This window comes from Excalfactoria chinensis, chromosome 2, assembly GCF_039878825.1.
Source record: "Excalfactoria chinensis isolate bCotChi1 chromosome 2, bCotChi1.hap2, whole genome shotgun sequence".
NCBI classification, from domain to species: domain Eukaryota; kingdom Metazoa; phylum Chordata; class Aves; order Galliformes; family Phasianidae; genus Excalfactoria; species Excalfactoria chinensis.
This window is the reverse complement of record NC_092826.1, coordinates 120,518,273-120,545,376: the sequence shown is the minus strand read 5'-3', so window position 1 is coordinate 120,545,376 and position 27,104 is coordinate 120,518,273. Positions and strand designations below refer to the sequence as shown.

Sequence of the window (27,104 nt, the reverse complement as noted above, 5' to 3'; positions counted from 1 at the left end):
CAGCCTTGTGCTCGTTCCTATTAGATCCACGCTACGTGAAGCTGAGCCACGTGTAGGAACACAAAAACACTTAGAGAATCAAAACTGCCAAAATGAGCACTGCAGCCACAGAGGGCGGACCTGCGAGACGGCAGAAGACAGCAGCGCTGCAGAGCGCGGGCAGCGTTAGTTCAGACACTGAAGGCACGCCAAGCAGCGGGCTCTTCCCAACACCAGTCCTTTGTGCGAGAGGCTGCCCCCCGCCCCGAGCAGGGGTGTGGAAGGGGTGTGCCGCGCCGCCCCCCTCGGCGCTTCCCCCCGGCGGTGCCCGCGGGCCGGGCTCGGGACTGCGGGGTCCGGCGGTGCAGGACCGCCGCCTCAGGGGCGTCTCCGCGAGACTGGGCTGAACCCGGGCCGGGCCGGGCCGGAGGCGCTGCAGCTGGGGCTGGGCGGGAAGGGAAGGGATGGCGGCGGGAGGAGGAGCTGGCAGTCACGTCACTTTCCCCGGCCGCGTGTTTACGTGGAGATGAAGATGGCGGCGCCGGTGTCCCCGCCACGGCAGCTGTCGTCGCTGTGAGACGGGACAGGACAGCCAGCTGCGTGTCTCGGCTGAGGGGGGTGTGCCCGCCTACCGCCGCCCATAACGCTCCGCTCTCCTCGCACAGACGCCATGGAGGACGAGGAGCGTCTGAAGAAGCTGGAGGCTGGCAAAGCCAAGGTGGGAGGCGGCTGCGGCGCGACGGGGGTGGGGAGGCTGAGGGGAGCGCGGTCAGCGGGGCTACAGTGGGGCTGCGGCACGACCGGGCGGCGGGACCCTCCGCGAACAAAGCGGCGGAGGATGCGCTTTGTGCCGCCCGCCCGGCGCGCTCCGTGTCCCCGCCGCGGGCTCGGCTCGCCTTGGCTCGGCGGGACCACAGGTGTCGCGGCGGGGCCGGGATGTGGCAGCCCGCGGCGGGGCGGGGAAGAGGGCTGACCGAGACACCCTCCCGTCTGCCTCTTAAGCCCAGGCAACTCCCTGTAAACCTTTAAGGAAGTTTATAGAAGCGGCAGCTGCTCCTGACCGCGGCACTAATACCTCTTAGGGCCCGGGATTAGAGCTGCCGTCGGCGATGTGCCGCAGGGTCGGGTGCCGGGGGCCCGGAGGAGCCTGACGGGGAGCGCTTGTGAGGCTGGGGAGAGGAGATGATAAGCGGCGTCGGTAGGAAAATCAGGTGAAAATGAGTAGTCTGACATCAGGCACCGTCTGGTTCCTTCGGGCAACTATTGCTGAATGACAGAGACCAGAGCTTTGTAACACTACTAACTCACGTATGAACCCGGCGTGGCTGGAATCACCCCCAACTAAAGCCAGGAAGAGGCAGTCTGAAGATCCAGCTGTGAAATAGCATGGTTTGCCTGCTCATGTAGCTGATGGAGACAGGTGTATTGAGCTGTGAAGCGTTATTCTGCCTTAGCAAAAAGCTTTGTAACTCTTTTGTTTCTGTTTCTTTTGAAAGGATGCTCCAGAAGCAGGGGGGCTAAAGTCTTGTAGGTGAAGGAACAGGAACACCTGTTGGGGAATACTCGGAGCCCCCACAGTGTTTTAAGTGCCACAAGAACTGTGTGATGGTTTGATTTGGAAGGGATCTGAAAGGTCTTCCAGCTCAGACCCAGCCATGGCAGGGATGTGTGGCTGTGCTGAGAGGCACTGGGCAGTGGCAGCAGCAGCGCACTCAGTGGCATCTGGGCTGGGGCAAGGAAATGTTCACAGAGAAAACAGTGGAAGTAAATATGCTAATATTTCAAACCACAGTGCATAACGTATCGTCAGGTTTTCTGTTTGTGTTGGCCTGGTATTAACATGGAAAATTACTGACAATTTCTGAAGAGTAAACCAGAAGTCAAGACTCAAGGAGGAAGCTCTATATCACTGAATCACAGAATTGTAGGGATCTCCAGAGGTCCCTTCCAAACATTAAGTCTGATGCCCCGGCTAAAGCAGGTTCCATACAAAAGGTCACACAGGAAGGTGCCCAGGTGGCTATCAAATATCTCATATTTGAGAGACCCCGTAATCTCTCTGGTCTGTTCTAGTCTCTGTTACCTGCACAATAAAGTTCTTCCTCATATCTGTGTGGAACTTCCCACATTCCAGTTCTTTGCCTACTGCCCCTTGTTTTATTGCTGCACACAACTGAAAAGAGCCTAGCCTCATTGACTTGACTCCTACCCTTTAGATGTTTGTAAATAAGATCCTCTCAGTCTTCTCCCTACTGAACAGTTGCAGATCTCTCCACCCTCCCTCATAAGGGAGATGCTCTGGGCCCTAATCCATTTCTGCTGGACTCTATGAGTTTTGAACAGAGAGGCCCAGAACTGGATGCAGTACTCCAGGTGTGACCTCACCAGGGCAGAGTGGAGGGGGAGGATCACCTTCCTTGACATGCTGGTCATGCTTTTTAAAATTCCTGCTTGCTTTGAGAAAAGTCACATGTGCATTTCACCAGCTTATTTTACATTTTAGGAACACCATCATTATTGTTGCCCTTCTAGCCTTTTCTGGTTGAAGCTTAAGGATGTTCTCCTAAATATATCCCTGAAGATTTTAATATTCTATCATTTTAGGCATCCTGTGTGGTTAAAATCACTGCAACTCTTTAAATATAAACATGTTTTACATAACAAGAGACTGTAAAAGCAGTGTTAGCTTTTCAGATATTTCACTGGCATTCTCTGTACTGTTTACTCCCTTTTTTTTTTCTTTTTTTCTTAATGCATGAATAGTGTAATTAAATGTGTTGTACAGTGGAGACTGCGTCTCAGTCTTCCAATGACGAGTATCACTGCTAAAGAGAGAAAAGAAGGAACTGTCTTAGTAGAGAATGGAAGCCAGAGCTGCTTCTGCAGCTGCTTTTCTCTTTTTTGAGGATACAGGCACATTCACATTCATGGTCAGTATGTCTCCCAAAACTGCTTGGCTCCCATGGATATTTTCTGCAAGCTACAGCAACAAGCATCCAAAAAACTTTTGATCCTAACCACTGAAGGCTGTTTAAGTAGCTGGAAAAACATGTTGAGATATGTGTTGCATTGCTATACTGCAGGTACCTTAACGCTGCTTCTAGGAAAATCAAAACTTAAAATATAAACAAGATATTATAGTAAGTGTGGGATGAATAGGAACACCAATGATGGCATCTGAGAGATGCAGTGGAGATGGTAGGTGTGCTGCTATATTATTATTGTAAAATGGGCCTTAGATTTGCAGGTCTTTTTTCTTCTAAAAGTAGTGCTGAAACTCTGTGTGTGTGTAAGTGATGTGATCTGTCTGTAAAACAGTCATTTGGTAGTTTCCTGATCATAGTGTTGAGTACGAGCTGTGAAGTTTGGTTTTGTGTGAGCTTTGATTTTCTCGATGTCTTCATACGATGCTGTCTTTCTACACAGATCTTTTGCAGAGAAGTCCATCACAAATGCATTCTTTGCAATGGAAGTTTCCTTGGAGTCTTCTTTGTAGTATTTTTGGAAATGAGAAGCAGCATTGTGAATCATACCTTGATTGCGTGGTGCTGAGAGTCCTTCAGCCTGGCAGAATAGGGCTTAGCGTTACCGAGGTTGTCATAATAGAATAAGCACTTGGTAGAGACGCACTAACATTCATGTGTACCTGCTGACTTTCTGAGATTGCTTCATAACAAAGGTTTGGTGTAGTTGCAGTGTATGTTAGTCTGTCTGATACAAACCCACAATAGCAAGGGAGGCATGAAGTCAAATGTGGCAAATCCCTTTTCCAGGCCTGTAGTCATTCACTGTCCTTTGCCGCAAGATAAATGTGATGGATATTAAGCCGGGGTTGATGAATGCCTGTTTCCCTTAACAAGCTATGTCTTTATTTAGATCCCGAACTGATTATCATGGCTCAAGAAAAGCATTTGTCAGAATCCAGGAAAGGTGCATGTCAGAGCAGCTAGTTAAGGGAAGCAGGATTGCTGTGGTAGAAGGGAGATTTGTGCCAGCAACAGGAATACATATGCATACTGTGAAGTTGATCAATGCCCTCTCATGTATCTCATGTAACATTAAAGAGGTTACTGTTTGTGGTGGTTGAGTTTGTTAATTTTATGTATTTATTTAGCAGCTTAGGATCTAGCTTTGGTATCAGGATGTTGCAATGTTTTGATCACCTTCCAGATCCGTATACAGTAGTTTGCTAGTTTCAGAATGAAAACATTGGGGACTCAGATCCTTTTGTAAGAAAATGGCTGAGGATTTTGGCAGTTTTTAGATAAAATATTTTTATTTTCACAAATATTTTATATTTAGTGTAAGGTTTTATTTTTGTATGTATATACTTATATAGATATATATGATTATGTTAAAGACACTTCTATAGTCTTGCAATGACAGAAGCATTCTTGCCACATTGTTCTGCAGGGCACTAAACCTCGCATCTATTAAAACTGGTTAAAATCAGAGATGTGGAACAACACCAAGTTTTATAGAAGAGTCCAATTTACAATCTTGAAAGGGAGTAGAAAGGGTGCACCCCCAGCTGCATGTTTCTTTTGTTGTGGGAGGTGGGTGAGCGAAGATATTAATTTGCTGGGTAAACTCTGTGAGTTGGACTAGAATTTCTCTTGTAGGGGTAGGAATACGTTATTTATTGTCCAAACTTTCAAGAGCTCTCTATATATTTGTAATACAGTCTTTGCTGTAGTGCTTGAAAAAACTCAGTAATTGTTGAGCAGTCATAAGAAATAAGGAACTGTCTGCTGTAATTATAACGTAATTAAATGTATCTGTGTTGTTTGAGCACAGATGAGACTGCAGTGAATGCTTTTGATCTGTGCCAGTGAATCACTGAGCAGATGGGGCAGTGGAGTAGGTTTGGGAAGCTCTGACAGCATTCAGTGGACAATTAATGCAGGTTGTATAACAAATCTGACAAGTCACCTTCACAAACTGAATAGTAAAAAGAAATAATTGCAGATTTTGTCTTCTGATCGTGCAGTTTTCTGGTGGCTGAAGATGAGAATATGTGTCATCAAAGCAGCATTGCTTAAGAGTCTGAGAATGTTGGCTGCTTACTTTCATGCATCTTACTGTCTTCAGGGCAGAGGAAGATTTAAGATCCTCATCTCTGGCCTTTTCAGACTGAGAAATTTTGGATTTCTCGGAGAAAGCTGTTGATCAGTTTTTCTTGGGTCCTTTATTTGTTGGTTGTTTTCTGTTGTTGTTTGTTTGTTTCATGTGTGTGTTTGAAGACTTAAGCAAAACATGAAATAATTATATGCCACAGTGATTAAAGCTTGAATTTAAATCCCCAGAAGAACTTAATGTGTAGATTGTGTTTATAAAACACAGCCTTTTAAAATCCCCTGCAGTTTACTAAAGGAGGGGGAAAAAAAGCAGTGTCTTACTGGTTATTAAGAGCTTTTCATCACAGAGAATAAATTAAATACATTGAAACCTTATATTTTGTGAAAGAGCTGGCCTACTAATGTGTCCTCTTTTGCCTTCAGATGCAGGCCATTCATTTTGTTGGTCGTCTGTCTGCTTTCAGTAGCTTGAACAAAACCAATTAAACAAACTCCTGGCTGGAGGAATTTCCTTTTCAGTCTACATTTCCTTACTCAGCTTTTCTCTTAAAACAAGAAATGGTATTCAACCATATCAAGAACTGCTAATTTCATCATAAAGCCCTACTCACTGCTGTTTCTCATTATAAACTATGGAGGAGAGTAGCTTTATGGGCTGGCAGCCTTCAGAAAGAGAATGGTGCTGGGCTGTGTATGTATCTGAAGGTGCTGCATATGTACTGCTGGACAGGAGGGAAAGGAACAGAAATGGAATGCAGGCTGACCAACAAAGGTGTGGGTGAGCTTTAGCTCAATAGATGCAAACTCAGACTGCCTTATCTCTTTGTTTAAAAAGAAGGAGTGTGCAGTGAAACTATGAAGATGTGCTGTTACAAAGAAAAGAGCTTTTAGGATTGTTTAGTTGGGGGAAGCAATTTTCTTGCACCTGAAGATCATCACAAACTTGTGAGGATCGTGCCTTATTCCTACGCATTCCTCTTATTTGTCTTTAAGATATTTCTCCTCCCAGATCCTTCCAAACTTGTGTTTCAGTTCTTCTTTAACTTGTGCAGGCTGCAATACTCACTTTTGCATCTCTGTCTATTCTAAATGCAGATAGTAGGAGGTTTGTCTGTGTGTACTTTGATTATGGAGCATGAGTAAGCTTAAGAACTGATTTTTGTGTCACAGAGAAAATTAGATGCCAATTTTGTGTGTGTGTGTATCGCAGATGCAAGGACTGAGAGTTATCCTGGAGTGAAAGTGTCTAATTTTAAAGGTAGAAAAGACAGAAATTGCCTAGATGTGAGAGAGGGACTTTTTTTGCTGTAGTTCAGAACAGTGGGCATCTCTGCATTTTATCATTTGTATACGTTTGAAGTGTAAATGTGTTTTGGATAATGTATTGTTATTAGGGTGATGCATAAACTTCAATTAAAGATCAGACTGGAAAGTAATCTTTTGAAATTGTATTCAGGACACAAATTCTTCCTGTAATAGCAAGGAATTAAATGACCTGTTTTACTTGTGGGTTTTTTAATACCACTTAATTGTTCTATTGGGTAATAGAACCAACTGCTCCTTAGGGTTTTCTCAGTGTTTTTCCTTGTGGGTGTTTTGATTATTTTCGTTTGTTTGTTTCTTTTTTTTTAAGAAAACGAGAGAAATGTTAATTTTTTCTCCATTGTGTTCAAATTTCTTCATGAATTTATGAGATCTCTATAAAAATAGGACTTGAATTGAAGTACCGAACTTGAACTCTTTCTTGAGCTGCTAGGATTCTTCCTTTTTATAGGCGTGTTCTCCATTTTTCTGCTGTTTCCGAGGTTTGAGCCCCATTTCCCTCACTCCAGGGATCTATTCTAGCTTTCAATGCAGAGCTCAGTTATTCATCGTAGATTGCCCTTTTATACAAAGCTCTAAATTAGCTGTCTGCCTTACATTAGTGATACAACGTAGGATGAGCTTGAAGAAATGCTTTCTTTGTTCTCACCATACAGGTAAATATCGCTCCAAAGTAACCTTTTTTCTATACCTGGTTTAGAGAGCACTGCATTTTAATCCAAAATTGCATTTTTAAAAGGCAATTTAAAATGTTTTCTTGCTGCTTCATGTAAGAAAAGAAAGCATTGCAGTAAAGAAAGGAGAAGCTTTTTTCCTATATTTAAGCATGCCTTTATTTTGGCACTAGACCTCTCTTTGGTTGGCATTCCAGCTACTTATTTTCTTAGTAGGGGTGTTGCAATAGCAAAACAGAGGTGACTGCAACATTTCTGTCCCTTGCTTATAACAGTGTCTAGACAAGTTTGTTTATGCTGATTGGAAAGTAAGCATGGGCAACAACACAAATTCTTCTTGAAGTGCTTTCTCTTAAGCACATCTGGTGTTTCAAGGGAGATATATCAGACTTTTTGACATATGTAGATTTTACTAAAGATCTCTGAATGGTTGCCTGGTTGTTTTGGAATTTTTTGGTTGGTTGTTTTTTTTTGTGTTGGTTGGTTTTGTTTTCTTGTCTGTTTTGTTTCTCCCCCTCACCCCAAGAAAATACCTTAACAAATAGGTTCTTTTAAATATTCGTGTACAGAGGTATTAACTGCAGAATGACATGCTTACTAGAACATCTTACTGTTTATGATAGTTAAAAAATCCGATGAAAATGAGGAAATAAAAGGCTTCTGAAGTATGTCCAACCTTGTTGTTTTAGCTTATTTGCACTATAAGATTATGTACACAATTGTTGGGAATCCTAATTAAGGGTCTGAAAATGCTGTCTTAAACATCTGCCCTGCAATTAGAGAGTTAAATTCATTTTTACATATTAGTTTCTAGATCACTTGTTTACTAGTACCAGATAATGTGACACCTCAAATGTGCTAAGTTGTGTTGGTAAGTATACCACAGTTCAGTAAAACTCATCTGGTAATTGCGGTCTTTTGACTGTTATGTTGAAACATGAAGCAAATCATCTTGAAGTGTATCATGATGAAATACTTGCACGGTGCCTGCAAAGTGTTGGCACGTCATATTTTGTTGATGGTTCTCATTTTCCCATTTATGAAAAGAAATCTTAATCTGTGTTTTTCACATCACTTTTTTTAGATTCCCTCTTCCATAAGGAGACCACCTAAAGCTTCCATGAAGAACACATTCAGTAGTTGTGAGCTGAGCGAAAGTCCATGAGAATCTGGAAACCAAACACCAAGCTCAGCCACAAATGTATTAACCTCAACTAGTTGCATCATTGCAAAACAAACAGAACGTGGTCCCTTGGACCATGCTCCTAAACCTCAAATCTTGAAGAAATTTCTTCAACTTTCCACAATTAGGGATAATAATTTTAGAAGGATGGTATGGTATTTTGGTAATATTTCTAGGGGAAAAAAAAAGAATGCATTTGATGAAAACTCTGTTGCTAGGGCAAAATTACAGTATATATCTAAAGTTACAATCCTGAGCGAAAGAACCACAACCAGTGGAGTGCTAAAGAGGCATTGTAGTTGGACTTTCGAGATTGAATGTGTTTCTGTGTAAATATTGGTAAAATAGTTATCACAATGGGTAGAATAAGTTGCAACAGAACTTCCTCAAAGCTGACTTTCCTGGCAGGCTATAAATTAACAGAAATGGTTATACCTTTGTCCTTGGTTTGTTTCCCAAAGCTTTTACTTGTCTTTGCACTTAGGCTTCTCTGTGAAGAAATCCTCTGTGTCCAACTGCAGAGCAGGAGAAAATTATTTAAATGTTTTTGAAGCCATTTGTATTGACAAAGCCAGGTAGCTGACTTAACATGGAGAATATGTTTTTCATTTAGAAGTTATGTAGGAGGAATTCCTACCACTGTAAGTAGTGCTCTACAAAAATAATAAGTAAACCTTGTCTTCATATGTTCGGTAGTATGTTGTGACAGCTATCGTGGGTTGGTGTGTTTTATGGAGAATGGAATTCCTGGTACAAGACTCTTGAAAGGGTGATGTGTTTCCTAGGTTTTCTTCATTACTCAGAATATATTCTATGAATTGAATTCTGCATTTAAATTAAGAAAGAGGAGGAGGGGGAAAAAAAAGCGAAGTTCATAGACAAATAGCCTGGAACCTTGTGAATATCAGTGCCTTTTGTGAGCCTACTTTTTCCTTATGATTCAGCAATGTGTTATAGAAAATAATAATAATAATACAAACCTGTCAAAATTGTACATGTCTGTCAAGTCTTGCATACTGAGCGTGAAATTCATACAGTTGGTTCCTCCCTTTTGTCTGCTCTGTTTCTCAAGGAGCTCTCTCACAAACCTGCTGTGTCTGGGGGATTCATTCTCACTCTGGCCATTCAGTCTCAGACATGCCACATGGTATGAATTCATGTAAGAGCAATATAAACAGAAGGAGAAACTGAGTTTGACTTGTTTAGCACTGATTTATAATTTGTCTTTTAAAAAATGAAAAACCCAACCTTCATTTGTTACAAAACAAAAATTATAAATTTTACTTCATTTCTGCCCTGATTTAGAGCACAGAGATGGACGCAGCTCCTTCCAGTAACTTCCTAAAACTGGATCAGACTACTTTGGAAATCTCAGCACTGATTTCTGTGAAAATATTGCCCTTTGTAAGGGATTTGATGTCATCACATCACAAGGAATGCCTGTTCTTCCTTGCTTAGCTTGAACAGAATTTAAACTGCTGATCTGTAGCTGAAAAGCTGATTGCCTTGTTGTGAAGGATGTAACCTTGCAAATTCTTTATCACTTGTCAACTTGAAAAAGCTGATAATCTTGTGTTGATTATTAATAAAGTTGTGTTTTCACGTCACCTATATGTTCTAACGGTATCTTCTTTCAGATTTCTTAGTTAATGAGAAAGTAAATTTGAGTAAAAATATTCAGGTCTTATTGTGCTTTATTCTATTCTTTTATGTACCATCTCTGTCTTTGAATCCATCTGTTATTCAGTTTTTGATCTTCAAATAATTCTGATGCAGATCTTTATTTAGTTACATTTTTCTTTAGAAAGAAAGAGATACGTAAAGTAGAAGGATTCTACATGAGCACAACTGAAATAGTTTACAGCAGAACAAAATTTTTTGTCATTTCATCCTCTTAGGATGAAAAATAAATGAATTTACAAGAATCAAGGTAATATAAGCAGTACCTAGAGACTTGAAGCAAATGAGTAGTTAACTTCTTTTTTCCAACAAACGCTCTTGCCAGTTCTTTTCAACTGAGTTCTAATAAACTCTTCTTCATTTAGCATATAGATTAAATGTTATAGTCCAAGAGAAAAGAAAAATACGCACTGCTGTGAGGTGCAGGAGTCCTGCTGGTCAGGGAAAATATGCGGCCAGCTACAGCTCCTTTCTAGTAGCATCAACACAAACCAGAAATGACAAATGCTTCTTATAAGTTTTTCTTCCATTAGCTACATAGAGAAGTCTGGACAAAGCCTCTTTAGATGCAGATTCTCTCTTTGCCTGTCCTTAGCTGCCTCGATCTCTCTGCATCTTTTAAAGCTTTATACTCTAGGTATGGTAGTCTTTTAAGTTAATTAATTAGAATTTGAAGTCTAGTACGTATCAAGTGTTATGGAAGAGTGAATTGCATTGAATATTGATAAATATCCTTCAAGAAGCAGTATGGCCTGTTGCCTGAGTACAGCATTCTTCTAATTTTTGTTTGTTTGTTTTGGTTTGTTTTTTCTTCTTGTAGGATTCTAATCAGTGTTAATAATTTTTGAGAGACAGCTGATTCCTCCCAACTCTGGCCCCCCAGGAAGTTACAACAAAACTTGATTAACGTGCCATAACCAAGGCTGCCATGAGCAGCAATGCTTCTTATAATCAGGAGGTTTCAAAGTACTTGAAAAGATTCCTCTTTAAAAGAAACAGGCTTGTCTAAATGAGTTGTTTAGTCTAAATGTAATAATAAGGTCCCTGGGGATCTGTGCAATTATTGATATGAGAGTACCTTTAGGTAACTTGGGCTGATTCATACTGAATTTATTGCTGAAAGTGTGGTGTAAAGATTCTTGACACTGCTGTCATCTTACAAGCAAACTAAAGATTTTGTCTGGTTATAATAATCATTTGGTGGTTAGGGCTAAATGAAAAGTGGTTCTTAAGATTGTTTTTGTTTTAATGTCTTAATCTCAAAGTAGGTGGTCTTTCAAGCAGAATCTTTAAGTTGTCTGTGTCACTCAATAACTTCATTATTGTCTGTGGAAAGAATGCATGGCTATATGCATGCAGTACTAAGCTGAAGTGAATGGCAAACCCTATGAAAAGGCTTAGAATTCATCCTAATCCTGACAAATGATCTGGTTACAAAAGGATGTGGAAGCAATTCTCAAGGACTTTTCTGTCTCTTTAATGATAAGGACTGTTCTTGGACTTCCCAGGTCCCCAAGTGTAATGGCAGAGTTGGAGTGAATGAAGTATTGTGTACAGTACAGAAGGTCAAGCTGGGAACTGCTTAAGCAAATCTGATGTACAAAAATTTATGGGACTGAGTGTGATGTATCCAGGCATCCTGGCAGGATCCATCTGCTGTCATTGCGAGGCTATTCCCTGTCATCTTTGAAAGTTCGTAGTAATTAGGAGATTCCAAGGCAGAGAAAACAAACAAGCATCAAACCAGTCTTGAAAGAGGTCAAGAAGGAGAACGTGGGGAGCTATAGGAAGGTCAACCTAGCTGTGGTGTTTGGGAAGATTATGGAACAGATCTGGAAGCTGGTTTGGGCTACAAGGGTGATAGTTTACTAAATGCAAATGAATTATCTTCCACAATGAGATGAGTGACTAAGTGCACAAGGAAAGAATGCTTGATGTTGTTTATCTTGATACTGGGAAAACATATGATGTGATCTTTTATAACCTTTTTGTAATCAAAATGTAGATGGATGGATGTCTTGGGTGCAAGGATAGTGAGGGAAATTAGACAACTGTTGTGACTACTTTGATCAGAGTGATAATACAGAAGCCATCTGGTGTCCAGTAATGTTCTTCAGATATTGAAACTGTGGCCAGTACTGTTTGATATTCTTATTAATGAACTGGAGAAAAAATTATGTCACTTTCTAACTCTGTGCTCAGTATTTTAGGCTACGTTTGTTACTGCTAAGCATGTGATGTATTTCCTACATTTCAGGGTAGTGACCAGCAGTCAATTCAAAAAAGAGCAAACAGCTGGGAAACGTCATTGGAATTTTGCTTCTGGGTGCCTTTTTTCATATCTGGTAGCATGAGGGTTGTCATCCCAGGTGATAATGGGCTGATGTGGTCAAATACTGATTGTGGACTGATGGAAACAAGCACAGCTAATCCGTCACAGCTTTCCTATTCCTTCCCATGTCATTTTTTCATTGCAGCACCATATTGTGTGCTTTATTTTCCTTGTGTTTCTTTGCTGATGGTGTGAGCCATCTTTTAAATTCACGTGCTGATATTTAGCAAATACTGTTTTAGATTTTATTTATTCTGAATTTAATTACATTTAAACTCTAAAAATAGGTAAATACCGATTTATTCTTACCAAGCAACTGAAATAAGGTGTTCCTGTACACTGGGAGCATCACATTCAAAGATTCATTTCACAGGTCCAAATTAGGTATAATTTGAGGATAATAAATAATAATAATAATATATTAATATTTGTATTATTAATTTTATGTATTATTAATATATATCTATTAATTGCATGTATAATTAATATATATTAAAAGTTCTGTTATTCCATGCTATACTTTCATCCTTAAAGGAAATGGTCTGATCAGTGCAACAGATTTATCATTTTTAATGTGATGCAGCAAAATGGCAATCAGTTAAGATCATTTCTGATATTGCTTCACTTTTTCTATACTATCCAAAATAAATCTCTGCTTTGGGGTATTACCTTCATATGCTGCACATACCTTCATATTCATGCACAAATCTTCTTGATTTGTGTGATGATGTCCATGTAACTGTATCTGCATAGGTTAAATATTTTCTTGGGAACCCACTCAAATTATTGTGCTAAGTGCCATGAAACTGATCAAAGTAATATTTTTCTAGTGATTTTTGGTTTTTCCCCAGTTGCAAGTATAAACACAAACATTCTGCTTATTGTCATCTCCTGCATAAAAGCAGCAGAATGTAACACAGTCCATTAGTACTCTCAAGTGCAAGTAGTTTATATTTAGGATCCCATTGTTAGAAGCATGAGAATTGTTGCTTCATGAGGCTTTACATTTTGTTGTTTTGTTTGTTGGTTTTTTTTTTTAGTTTAATGTTAAAAGTCCATTCTTCATAAAATGTAAAACGTCAGCTTTAACTCTTCCGTGCATTAGACAATTAGTAAGCAAAGACAGTATCTAAGTTACAAATACAAGCTTGCGGTTGCCAGTGACTTGATGGACAAGCGCTGTGTGTGGATATTGGCAACTGTTGCTTTTGCATAGCTTTATATTTTTACAGTTGACTTCTAACTGGCAAGGACAGATGGCCATGGGCTGTGCTTTGTGTACATTTCTGAGCTGGAGCAAACATTTGTGCAGTTTTTAAGTTGCATTGGTTAAATATCATGTGTTAACTACTGTATATGTTTTTTTTAATTGCTAAGCTTTCCAACATTTTTGGAACAAAACACTTTAATGTTTTTTTTAATGATACAAAAGGCTTCTGTATTCAGCCTTTGCATATTCTGAACATTTGATTTTAAGTGATTTCTTCAAGTTATCAGTGCTATTTTGTCACATTGGCAACTTTCTGTTGCTCCTGTGAATGTTCATCAAGTTTGGCACTGTAAAGTCTTTCTCTTGCTGTGAATGAAGGGTGTTCGACCACAGAGTCAGACGTCTATGATTGCTTCAGTGGTACTTTCATGAAGCAGTTGGGACTGTTCTAGCCCAGAGTTTAAGAGCATCTTAGAGAAACCCTGTGAGCTTATGTTTGAAGAATCAGGCTGGTTCTGCCCAACCCAGGAAGTTCAGCATACTATCTAACATAATTATTCTTTTTTTTCTCTCGGAAACCTAGCAAAAAGGAGGATTTAATCTGACTTTCTATGATGTAAATTCATAGCTTTAGCTTCTATCTATCGTTTAATTTATAGATGTTTATACAGGAACTAGAACAATTGAAACTTTCTTTTCATTCAAAACAAACTCTGAAGAGGAATATTTTGTAGCAGTATATTTTTTTCATTAATAGAAAAACAATGGACTGCGTCTCCCTGAAACTGTACACCTTTGTGAATTTAGGGTTCCCATAAAATTAACACGTGGTTCCTGTTTTGTTGAAGGATAAATTACAGTTGTCTGTGGGTAGGAAGGATTTTAAAGAGAAAAAGGACCAAATGTTAGACAGTAAAATGATTACTTTCATTCTTTTTACCAGAAGAAACCCTCTCTTTGCATCCGTTACTACAGGAGCGTGGATTTTTATTTAGTCTTACTTTGGGCTTAGGGGAGAGGCTCTCAGTTTTCCATTGCTTTGTGGTGTCAGAATGCTTTCCTATATTTTGTGGGGAAGAATGGCAGTATGTGAAAAAAAATTACTGAACAAGATCGAGATTTATTAACTATTAGCATGTAGTATTTAATGACATTTAGTATTTAATGACAATGTTGTCTTTGCTTTTTGGACTACTGCTGTTCTGCAAGTTATTTATTTTCACTTGATTTTTAAAGACCCAAATAGACAGACTTAAATGCTTAACCTGTTAGGACATTGCGATTGTTTTCTGAAAATAAATTGTTGTCCTGAAAGAATTCGAGGGGATTAATTAAATGAATCTCCAGCAGCTGATTTAACTATGTATAGTTAAATAGCTGGTATAAGAATATGCTCATTGAAGAGCAGGTGCTAAAGCAGTTGTTTTAAGAAGTAACTACATAAGCAATGCTCTGATTGATGATAATTTCTTTAAGTGTTACAGAAGAGAACGTGCTTACTGATATGTCTGCTGTCTGTGCTATTTCCAAAAGTTCAAGTTCTATTTGCATTAATGATTTGATACGTTTGTTTGTTATATTGCTGCTATTGCTTCACTTTGGAAGCCCAGTTGAAATGTGTTATATGTGATGTCCATTGCCTTGTTCTTTATTTCTCTCTTGTGAGGTCGGGTATCCATTTATACACTCTTTTTAAATAATTTACTGTGAAATGAAGTACTGTTCTGAAGTTGAAAATAAATTAATCCTGTTTATAGTTGAGTTGACTTAGAGAAATGAACTGCAGTAAGTGTAAAGCCCCGTGTTGCTGAATCACAGTGATGATTCAGAAAGAAAAAGCAGCCATAAAACAAAATGCTGGTACATAATGTTAATGCTTCTCTAACATGTAGACTCTCTTTCGTTTGCCCTCTGTTTAGGAGGCTGTCCCATATATGTTTTTAAAACAACAGCTGTGTTAGCTAGTAGCACCTCATCTACATTTACATCATGTTTAGTGTCCTGTGCTGTCGTTACGTGGATGCCGTAGCTGAAGTCTCTGGTGCCTTATGCAGATACCAGAACATCCAAGGGCACTGGGTCCAGCTGAGCAGTGACTTGTTTGCCATGAGTATGTATTATTCAGTTGCTGAGGTTCAGTGGTTTTGATTGTGAACATAAACATGGTGGCATGTAGAAAATCTTTGCGGTGTTATGGACAGTGACTTATTTATGTGACTTCTTTGAAGACTGTGATAACACATAAGGTTGGTCAGTGCCTGGGGTCTTATATTGTCATTTTTGTTTCTGAAGGGATATGAGATGTTCATGCAGTCCAAAGAATGGTAGTGTAACTGTATGGAAAGCGACTAATGCTCTTAGAGTATCCAAATCCTTAAATTAGGATTCATCAGTTAATTAATATACAAACCTATCTGCTGGGTGCAGATTTTCAGAACTCTGTCGTTAAGTGTGAATGTATGATAAACGGAATGGCAAGACAGTGATGTTTTCTGGTTCATCTTCAGACATTTGTGAAAAAAAAAAAATGATATGACTCGTGTTTAAAAACTAACAGTTTAAGAAAGTAAGAAATCAAACTCATATTTCATTCTTACAAGAGAAAGTAACAGTAAATAAAACTAAAAACATTTGTGTCTCCTTTGTTAAAATTTATTTTGCCAGATTCTATCTCTAATGTGGAATTTCTTGGTTTGGGCAAGCTGGATATTTTTTTTTAAAAAGCTACATGGGGAGAGAGGGAAACGTTTTTCCTTATTGAGAATAAAAAGATTTTCATGAATGGTGTGATGATTCCTTTTCTTTCCCCACTCCCCCTCCAGTTATTGTTTCAAAAGGTGACAACTCACTTGACAACTGAGTTTGTCCCAATGCCGTTGCTTTTTTTAGCCTAGCTGCAGAAAGCTTCAAAATGCAGTTTTTAATTAAAGTTGGCATTATGGATCATCTTGCTGGGACAAAAGGAGTGTGTTTCTATCCGTGTGGAACCTCCTCTTTGCTTCCCTATGCCTGCCCATTTTAACCAGACCTTTGAAACTCTGGCCAGAAGTATAGGACAGAATGTACCTCATGTGCAAGCACCAACAGCTTATCTCCCTCTCTAATATAGAGTGAAAGTGGCTCTGCTTCATCTCTGCTCCCGTGGCCTTGATGCAGCAAAGACTTCCTATATGTTTCAGGCCTCTTGAACTGACTATCTGTGTTTCATGCTGCTCTGTAAAAAAGCAAGCTTTCTGCTGCCCTCTGATTTTTGTCACAAACTGGTTGTCCCAGTTTGCTGATTTCCTTTTGACTTTGGGAGAGTACTAACACAATTCATATGCTTTTTTTTCACCCTCCGTTAGAAGTTCAAGCACTCAGTGCAAGAACAATAGAAAGTCAGTAGAGCAATATAAAAAAAACATGTATGTTATGTATGTAGTAGTAGATTAATTAAAGAGACCCATCATGTAATTTGGTAATAGATAATTTGTTTTAATTGGACTTTTTTCATAGCTGTGCAACACCAAAATGTGCTTGGTCCACTTCAGTCTTTGTCACTGTAACCAGACTTGAAAGTTAAGTGTATGAAAATGCTCTCATTGCTAACCCAGAAAATAACCCAGCTGTAATGAACTTAGCTGTTCCTCGGTCTGTTCCTATTTAAATTCTTGGGACATACAAGACCAGACCAGATCAGAACCACACTAATTCGGAGGCTTTCCAGCTCACGGAGCCATCTGGAGGGGTTCATTCAAGTTCAGTGCCCTTGGTTATTAGCACTGGCATCAGTACTGTCTGAATCAATACAGACTGCTAAAAAGATGGAGAGAATTGCCCTACCTCCTGTTGCTCTCACTATCTTGAGTTGTTCTCCGTGGTTCTTCAGCTGGTGATCCTGTGAGCCCTGTGCAGGGCACTGCCAGGGAATGGCTGTTTCTGAAAGTGAAAGTCTCAAGCTTGTATTTTGGTACAGATTATAACATTTCTTCTTAGCAAACTGTCAGAGTCTTATAGGTGTCCTTTAAAGCTCATGAACCACTTAAGTCTCCACAGGAGAAGACATTCTAAGGTCTTGCACATCAGTTGGGAAAATCTGACTGAGCGCCACATACCAGTGAGCAGAAATATCTCATTCCTGGGTGATTATTTTCTTGTTTATTAAACCTAATGTTTCCCATTTATTTAATTGAGCATCTGCTGAAATGAACAAATAAAGCTTCATTTGCCTCAAAAGATAACCAGAATGAGATTTGGAAAGAACATTAATTGTTTCCTAGTATTATAATTCAGGTTTCCAGCTATGACACATAAACGTTGAACATATTTTTAAGTTGCTTGCTTAAGTATCTTCGTTCTGTAGGTTTTTATCTCAGAATTTGGAAGGAGTTATGATTGTCTCTCACTAAGTGATTAGTAGAGTACAATAAATCTAATATTTGGGGGTGACTTTAAATCAACCACTAGAAAGAAGGCTGTCTGGCTTCTGTATTTGGTCATTTTCCATTCATCTCTCTCTCAGTCATTCTTTCCTTAGTATCGGTGTTGGGATCTTAGAAGCCATAGACAGCACTGTAAATTTGCTCTTGATTGAGTACTTTGGAAATGCAACCTTCAGTGCCAAAATCTGTTATGATTAGGGCAAAAAGAGATGGAGTGCTGCTTTCTTCCCTAATACAGTTGCTAGATGTCCTGCTCAACACCTCTGTAGGGGCAGACTGTCATGCACTTACAAACTTGGTGGCCTAATAGGAATTAAGCAGCTTAGGTTGGGCTGTCCTGCTTGCATCTTCTTGCTGTCTCTTGGACTGTCTTCCCTGTCCCTTTTTTGAGGCCTTCTGCTGCCACTGAACTTTAAAATGTTAGCATATAATGAAATAATAAAGCCAGATGCGAGAGAACTTCACAGTATGAAGATGAGAGATTACAATAGATATTTCTTCATTTATTAAGGGGACAGCAGCATAGACAGCTTGAACATAGACTTGAACCAGAACAGATTTCAAGCCTCTGAATGATGCCTAAAATTCAAATTCAGATTGACCATTTTGTTTTGCACTTGTTGGTTTACGAAACACCTAAGTCAGGACTTCATGGAACATATCTGTGCATCTTCATCCCAAGCCAGATCTCTGCTTTTGACCTTTCTGTGTCATTGAAAGTGTTGGTGGCAATAGTTGCTTACATGTGATGGAGTTTGTGATCTGTCATTACTAGCACAGGTGAACCTTAAATTAATACTTCACATTTTAAGACAAGGTAGCAGTCAGTCATATTCCAAATAATTTGGTTTCACTTTCTGACTAATCGTTCAGAAATTTAACTTATTTTCATTTGATGATGAGAATTCAGAGGATTATAATTGGAAAGACCAGAGCCTTTCAACCAATGGACTATTTTTGAAGTTCTTCTTAGGCTCATGGTGCACCCGAGTGTCACCTTGCATTCTTGTAAGGAGTATTTCTGATTCTGGGACAAATGTTAGTTACTGGTTGTCTGTACAGTTTCCTACAGTGCATACTATAATTTTGGATGCATCTCAAAGCAGACTGTTTAGCGTTCACTCCATATGCAAAATAAACAACCCTTTCTCCATCAGATTTGTGACTCTTCTCTTTAAGCAAGTTCTAAGCAACACCTGCCAAAGCACTACTTCACTTTTGCCTACCCTCAGTGTGCCTGATTACAGACCCTGCTCCGGTGGAGAACTTCCATCTGCTGGGTGGAAGGTTTTAGATATGTTCTCTGTTCTTAAGCATAGCATTTACATCAGAACACTGCAATTAGGAGTTGTTTGTTGGGCTTGCAACCTTTTTTCCTTTATATTGTGAGATCAGATTCTAAAATAATGAATGACATTATTACTATCAAATTCTGACTCACAAAATAGGATTTGGGTTTTTTTCAGTCACAGATTAAAACATTTAATACCAAAACTGGTGTACAGACTGTTGAATTCATGTCTGTTTTATTTGCTATGGTAGGCATTAGCAGCAGCCATTTCAAAGGAGTTTCCCTTCATTGCTGTCAGGGCATTCTGTGTGCGCCTGCTCAGCTTGTTGCCCAACAGAACTCCCAAGTCCTCTTCAGGAGAGCTGCTCACCAGGCCAGTCAGTTCCCAACCCTTCACTGCTGCATAACATAATTGCATCCCAGTTGCAGGACTTGACACATTTATCTTTGTTAAACTTCATACAGTTCTTGTTGGCTTCATCTTCCAGTCTGTTGGGGTCTCTCTGTATGGTGGCACTTCCTTCTGGTGTATCCGCCTTTCCTCTGGTTTGATATCATCCATGCACTTGGTTAAGGTTCATTCAGTCTCATCTGTATTATCTATAAAGATACTGAGTAGTACAGGACCAAGCGTAACTCCACTTCTGACTGGCTAACAACTTGGCAGTGAGCCATTAACTACATCTGTGAGCTATGTACAACATTCAGAAGTCCTTGTCTTCTTATACTGACTGATTCAGGGGTGAGCTGGTCCAATAGAATGTTTCTTTGGGCAGCAGGCTGAGAACTCCCTATTAAGGACAAGTCCTCTTCTTTTTGTTTATCCCATTCATCTGAAGTTCAAACAGTATCTGGAGCACCTTTCAAAATGATAATAGATGAGATATGCAGGGCCATGGTGTAGATCTCCACTCCTGTTTTTATTGTATGCTGTGAAAGGAGAAAAGAAAAATCGCTTGCCTGTAGCAGTTCCTTTGAGGTGCTGTTTTTGTTTTGTCTATAAGTTCATCGCTCATCTTTCTGTGCTGCCTAAGAGAAACTGTGGCAGATGAACAGAGCCTGATCCTTCTGTAAAAGGTGTGTATTTGAATTTGAAAATTCAAATCCAGTACTGTTTGTGTGCAGGTAGAAGAGGTATAGGAATATAACAGTACTTGTACAGGATGCACTGTTCATTCATTTTTTGTTCTAGAGGTTGCAAGTTGTTTTTTAAGCATTAGGTACAGCGAAAATTGTTTATCTTGTTTCATACCAGCTCTCTTCAGAGGCACTGTGCAACTCCAGTTCCTGTTAACTGCTGTAGGTCTGCAAATGAGACCGTGCAGATGTGATTTATTGTAGAAGAGTGTTAAGAAGTGATAAGCAGCAGCAAATAGAGCAGCAACTTGTTTTAAACAGAACTTAATATGTTTCTGTTTTAAAGACTACTATGTGTATATATATATAAAAAAGAAAAAAAAAGCTATAAAAATATTTCTGTAGTTCAGTCAAACTATATTTGAATTCAGTCAATATACAGCAGATCCCCGCAATTGAAATTTATGGCACAGTTACCACAGAATATGCTGAAGATGTTTTATTTTACTACTATCATAACAACAGCATTATTTATTCAGTTTTCCTGATTGATTTGGTTTATACAAGTCATCCCTGCTGCTCTGCAAGTTAGTGTCCTTCTTTCTCAAGAGCATTTAGTTCCTAATAGTAATTGATTATTCTCTGCTTTTCTGTTTTTTTTCCAGTTACAGGATACCAGCATTTCAAAGCTTAAGTAATTATGTATCTGATCTGTGTAGTCTTGCTATGGTCTGTCCTGTTGTTCTGGGATTTGTAAGAAGGAAGAGGTTACGGTTCTAACTAGATAACTTCATTCTCTAAATACCTAATTCTTATATTCAGTCATTATGGTGGCAAACTATTTTGAAAAGCATAGCAATTACTTATTTCCATTCTGCATGCTACTCTCTTCTATGCCTGTGACTTCTGGTAAGTGTTTTTCCAAGAGGTGCAATAATCTTATGCATCCTCAGCATTTTGTGCCGGCATTTAATCACTTCCAATTTATCAAACTATTGAAGAGCTGGGCAACTGTTATAAATGGTACCTCTGGAATTATAAGCCTGAAAACAAACAAATGTGCAGTGTAAGGTACTCGGTCCCTCTTGCTCCTTCCAATTCTGAGCCAGTTCTGAGGCTTTCAGTGACTGGAGTGGGATCCTTCCTGCTCCATCAGTAACTGCTGAGTTTGCATCTTTTGCTCTTGCTTGGAACTTTTGTAACTTGACGAAGTTATGAGTTGTTTCAGAACTGCAGAGTCAAAACTGGCAAAAAGCAATGTTAAGTTCTCCACAGGCTTCATTAACAAGTTGGTGTGCCTTGAAGGCAAGGTAAGGGAATGCATGGTGGTATCAGCTTTGTCCACATTTGAAAAAGTATTTTTCTAGAACTATGAAATCTGGAGGTAGTTTTCTGTTTCACTTCTGGAAGGTTTTTTTTCCATAGTTCGCATGATTGCTGCCGGACTGTTTGTTTTTTCTCGCTTGTCATTGCTAGATCCTCAGCTTGAGCTCCCAAATTCCACTTTCAGAAGGAATTCTGCGTCTGAGAGTCTGCTGTGTTGAGCTGAGCACCACGGGATGCATTTGCTCAGCAGTAGCTTTTTGTTATATTGCTTCTCTCATGTCTAACTTCTTAATTTGATTTAAAATGTGAATTTGAAGTTAAGTTCCATAAGTAGATTGTGAATGTGCTGGGTGTCTATTGTTATTACTTGTAGGTGTATCTGTCACTAACAGTTTAGTTATTTCCAAAGTACTGGATGCTCATACAGAAATTATCAGTTGAGAACTTGTGTAATATAAAATGCAGCAGTTTCATTTGTACAGCTTTCATGTGTGCCCATCTACAGCAGAGTTCAAACAAGATAATTAAGGTGTGTTTACAACTGACCTGGTGGGGTTCGGTCAGTAAATTCTTAACAAGAGCAAATTGACAACTTAATTTTAGGAGAGAAATCTGGCATCCCTCTGCGCTTCAGCTGAAATATTCAAAATACTTGAGGGGAGTATTCAGTAATGGAGTAATTTGATTGTCCTTGAGATAGACATCTAATTTTGCAGACAAAAAAAGACTGTAAAGCAGCTTTAAAAAAGCCAACTTAATTTTCCACTCCAGAAGGTTTCAATCAAATTGGAAAAGAGAGCTCTTGACCAGTGGCTCTACATGTCCTTCGTTGTTTAAAAATAGTGAATAAATATGATCCATTGGTTAAACTGAAGTCTGATGTTGTCTTATTTCCATGTGGCATTTGGACATAGTCTGCTTTTTTTATGATATATTAAAAACTAATTTTTGAGGTAAATTGGTGATTTTAAGTGAATGTGGCAGTGTTGTAAGGAGACACATCTGGAATCTTTCCATTTTGGGGGAAGTGTGTTTTTCTAAGCGTGTTTTCTTCATTACACTTTGAAGGCAGGAGGAAACCGTCCTTTCCTTTTTATTCAGAATTTGCAAAGAGTAAAAGCTCTGATAGGTTTTTTGTGAAATAAAGAATGTTACAGATTTTAAGAGTAGAGAAAAACGCCTGAAGTTGAACTAATTAGGGTGGAAGCAAGCATTAAATACGTAGGTGAGCATATTTGGCTCAGCAAATCTTCAGGTCCTCTGTAAACAGAGCAGAGCCATATGCCAAGCTGTCAGTCGTCCTGGGGATGCAGAGAAGGCTGAAGGAAGCCACAGAGAAATACGAATAAAGGGACTAAAGCATAAACTTGCCAGAAGTGAGACCTGATCTGCAAGTGACACATCTACTTACTTTATGGCCTCCCAGCTTTTCTGAGGCCAAATGAGAAATACAGAGCTCTGCAAGTGACGGCTCACCCTGTAGCAGAACAGTGCCTGGGAAGTGGCATCCTTGTGTCCGGCTTGGTCTGAGTGTGCTCAAGAGGCTGAATGGAAGCCTGGCTTTCTCGAGTGGTGAATATCATGTGTCAACTTGATATTTTACTATAGCTTTTACTTGAAATTACAGCAAATTTATAAAGAATACGTGACATTTGGGTATTAGTTAATGTAAAAAGTATTTAGAGCTTGGAGGTGTTTGTTATGCTGTGTATTTACTTTGGAGCTACATTTATGAAATATATATTCTAGCTTAAAGAGTCATCGGACTTTTTATTTGGAAAATAATGTTGTATGTTACCAGATTTTACTATTGGGATCGATGTAATTTTGGATTTTAATTGGTAAAACCCACCAGACTTGTTTCTCTTATTGGAACAGAAATTCTGTTGTTAAGGGAAAATATTTTAAATGGATTTTCTTGCGTAAACCACTATGAAGTGATTAAAAGTAATAAGCTCTTCAAAAGACAGTGTCTTACAGTATTTGAATAGCTTATATACTAATTGGTTTTTCAACTGTGTGCTTGGCTCACCTGTGACTTTTTGCTCATCAGCATGCTTTGCTACAAGGTAGTGTGTATTTTCAGATCTGCTCGCTGTCTGTAGATTATTCCCTTATTATATATTTCATTGTTTCTTTAGATGTTTTCAGTGCCTTCAGGTACTTTTTTATGTTCTAACAATTAAAAAAAACAAAACAAAACAACTTTATTACAAAAAGAAAACTTTATTTGATAAGTGGTACAATAAAATATTGCTTTTATATGTTTCTGGAATAGGAAAAAATGTAATTTCTATAAATTATTTTTGAGGTATTGGGTACTATGAGATCAGAGGTTTTTATCACACTTGTGCTTTACAATGGCATTTGTACCTTTGCCTTTGGATGTTTTGATTCCTTGGTTTCTGTCTGTGAAACTGTAACTGGCCAGTATGAAACCTTAAAGGAATTCAGTAATAGAATGTTGTTTTTCTTGGAAGATTTTTTAAAACAAACAATGTGAACAGAGATATAGTCTGAATCTTGAGATATGCAGCATTAACTTCCAGGTAGTGATCAGTTTGAAGCTTTATGCTGAGAAGCTGATAAGCCACTCTACATAGGGGTTGTCTGTAGTAATAAAGAGGGAAACTTTCACCTTTAACAAGATTTTGTCTTCTGTACAGCTTGCCCAGTTTAGGCAGAGGAAAGCTCAAACCGATGGACAGAGCACATCAAAGAAGCAGAAAAAGAAAAGGAAAACAGCAAGCATCAAAGATGAGGAATCAATACAAGATGGACTTGATATTGATAGATCTCGAGGTGATGAAACATCTACATGCAGCAGCCGAAGAGGAGCAGCTGCAGCTGCTGACTTTGCTGTTACAAGGACTTTGCATAGTGGAGAAATTATCAAACACATCCAGGCTTACACCACTGAGGTAAGTTTGTTGTTGTAAACTGTTGGTGTAAACTGTAGTTTACAGGTTGGGAGGCAAAATAATCTATTAATTTTGGGAATGCAAATAAATTATTTCAGGCTGTAGATATCGTTTCCTTCCCTCTGCTTTCTGTCTTTAAAATGTCCAGTGTTTTCTACTTGTCTGCTGGCATCTTGCTTTCTATTGTCAGTGTACCATAGATTATAGAAGTTTTGTTTGTGCTGCTGTACTCCATAAGTAGACAAAAGTTAGTTTTGTTTTAATGCTTCATTTTATACATTTTGTTTTAATAAAAGTTTATGAATGGCTATGGATTTTTGATGCCTGCAACCATGGCTACAGCAAAATGCAAAGTTAAGCATCTTTCTTGTATACATTACATACTTAGAGTCTTTCTTGTTAACGAGGAGTGAATTTAGAAAACACTACTTAGCACTGGATGGCTTAAGAGACTAATAAACAGATACTCTACTTTTACTACTATAATCCTGCTTGCTAATGGTTGGAAGTACATGCTCTAGGAAGGTTGTAACATGCCTTGTGTGTTATACACTGGCAGTCCAGGCCAGTTCTGAGTGGGCATGAGTCCAAATAACCTAATATGTTGTTACAAGTATGTATCTAGGACCAAGAGATGCTGTTATTTACAATATAGGTTATTTCACTATTGAAAGCAGTGCCTCTAAAAGGAAATGAATATCACTTTGAACTAGCAGTTCAGTTCAGATTCCCAGTTCTGTCCATGTGAATACAGTCTTTTCTGACACAGACAGTACAAATGACAGTATGTGTGAATGAAAACTCATAAAGTAATTGATCAACTTATTGATTTTAAGACTACAGGTACACTAGATAGACTGAACTTCATAGATATTTGTTTTTAAAATTTAGATTATTGTGTTTAAAAGTTAATATCAAAACTTCAAAAATATCTGTAGTAACTCAGTGAAACTGCCTGTTTAATTCATAGCTTTTCCTTGAGGAGAGAATGGCATTTTAAAAGAGCATTTATTACCAGAATGGCCATTTTCATATGTGTAAAGATGAGACTGTCTTTTAAGGAAAGTGGAAAGGAATACTTTGTGAGGCTGGAAGGAATGATCGGCTTATCTACAGGTAAAGAGAGAGAACTGTTAGGGCAAGTTGCTGTTAAGAGGGAACTGCTTAAACTGTTGTTTTAACAGTATTGTAGTCTACATACATAAGATTATTGTATGAAGAAACTTTCTTAGCTGAATGTATTTTGGAGTACATCATGACTGCGTGTTCTCAGGCTCCGCTCTCAGTCAAGATCTCAGCTACAATTGGAGAAATGAGGTCAAGTACAAAACCATAGAATAGTTTAGATTGAAAGGGACCTTCAAGATGATGTAGTTCATGTCATGAGTCCTGTGCTCAAAGCAAGTCTAATGAAATCAGTTTGCTCCCAGTAGCCTATATTGGCCTCTGAAAGAAAGAAGACATTGGTGGTTTAAAAAATGAAGAAATTATGCTGAAATTGCAAAAGATTTCTCACACAGATTTATTCTTAAGATCAGTCGTTGTTTTTTGTTAGGTCTGTCTTATTCTGACCTAAAAGAAAAAAACCAAAGCAATTTATGTTAGTTTGGTTCATTTGTTCATTTTATAAGTGAATGTAAATGAATAAGCATGGGGATTGCTGTCCATTCATAACTTATCTCAGCTGAATTGCTCATGACTTATTGATTCCTATAACAGTATTTACTTCCACAAGAAAAAAAAAGCTACTCCCAACTGAGAGAGCATTTTTCTTTGTTACGTGTTATGAGTGCACTGCTTATTTATTTGAATAAGTAGTTGACATTTTTGAGTTGAAAGATAATTGCTAGAGTGTCTGTCTATGCAGTATTGATACAAGAGGAAAAATTCTGAAATTGTTTGATAGAATTTCTTAATTTACTGTTTTTGTTCTTTTAAGTGCAGTGCCTCAGATGGTGAGCCTGTATTACACTAATTGGATTAGAGCTTGCTTAGCTGAAATGGCAGCCAATGTAACAGGCAGTTTCAGGCTAATCCGTGCAATGGAGAATTAAAGACAGCTTCTTTGAGCTGTTTGCTTTTTCACCCAATGTTAAATCTTTGTAGGCTGCTGTGTCAGGAGAGTAAGGCAAGATTACTGGAGGCATTATGCAGGATTACTTTCTACCTAAATTTCAATTCAATTTGCTTATATCACCTTTTACTGGAATTCATATTTGGAATTGTTATTTTTATACTATGAACACCTGACTACACTGCATATCTATGCAAAAATCCTGACAGGACTTTCCTCTCACAGTTGTATGGATAGAAGTTGATCTCCCTGCAACTTTTATGCTATGAATTTTAGTCCTTGGACAAATATATTAGGTAGTAGTTTTTGAATGGCTTAACTGCTCGTTCAAGTAGATGATAAAGTATATGGTCTTACATTCGTTGTTTCATTTTCATAACTTAGTCCAATTGTTAGTTATTCGCTGGGATTACACAGGCAGGGGACAGAAATAAAAAGGAGGCACTGGAAGGGATTCTTGAGGAGAAGGAAGAAAAGTGACAGTGATGATTATGGAGAAACAGAGAGGGCAACTGAATGAAAATAAGTGTAGCTG

General features: G+C 38.7%; 1 protein-coding gene across 4 annotated transcripts in view; it reads left to right on the top strand.

Annotated features, from left to right (window-relative positions):
• The first annotated feature begins 489 nt into the window (after positions 1–489).
• AKAP9 (A-kinase anchoring protein 9) overlaps positions 490–27,104 on the top strand; it is a 97,108-nt gene continuing 70,493 nt past the window's right edge. For 3 of the 4 annotated variants that reach the window (XM_072329045.1, XM_072329043.1, XM_072329042.1), the window contains exons 1-2: positions 490–697; positions 24,241–24,495. In XM_072329045.1, coding sequence (XP_072185146.1) covers positions 650–697; positions 24,241–24,495 — 303 coding nt within the window. In that variant the 5' untranslated portion in view covers positions 490–649. The remainder of the gene's footprint in view (positions 698–24,240; positions 24,496–27,104) is intronic. The other variant, XM_072329046.1, reaches the window with a different exon arrangement.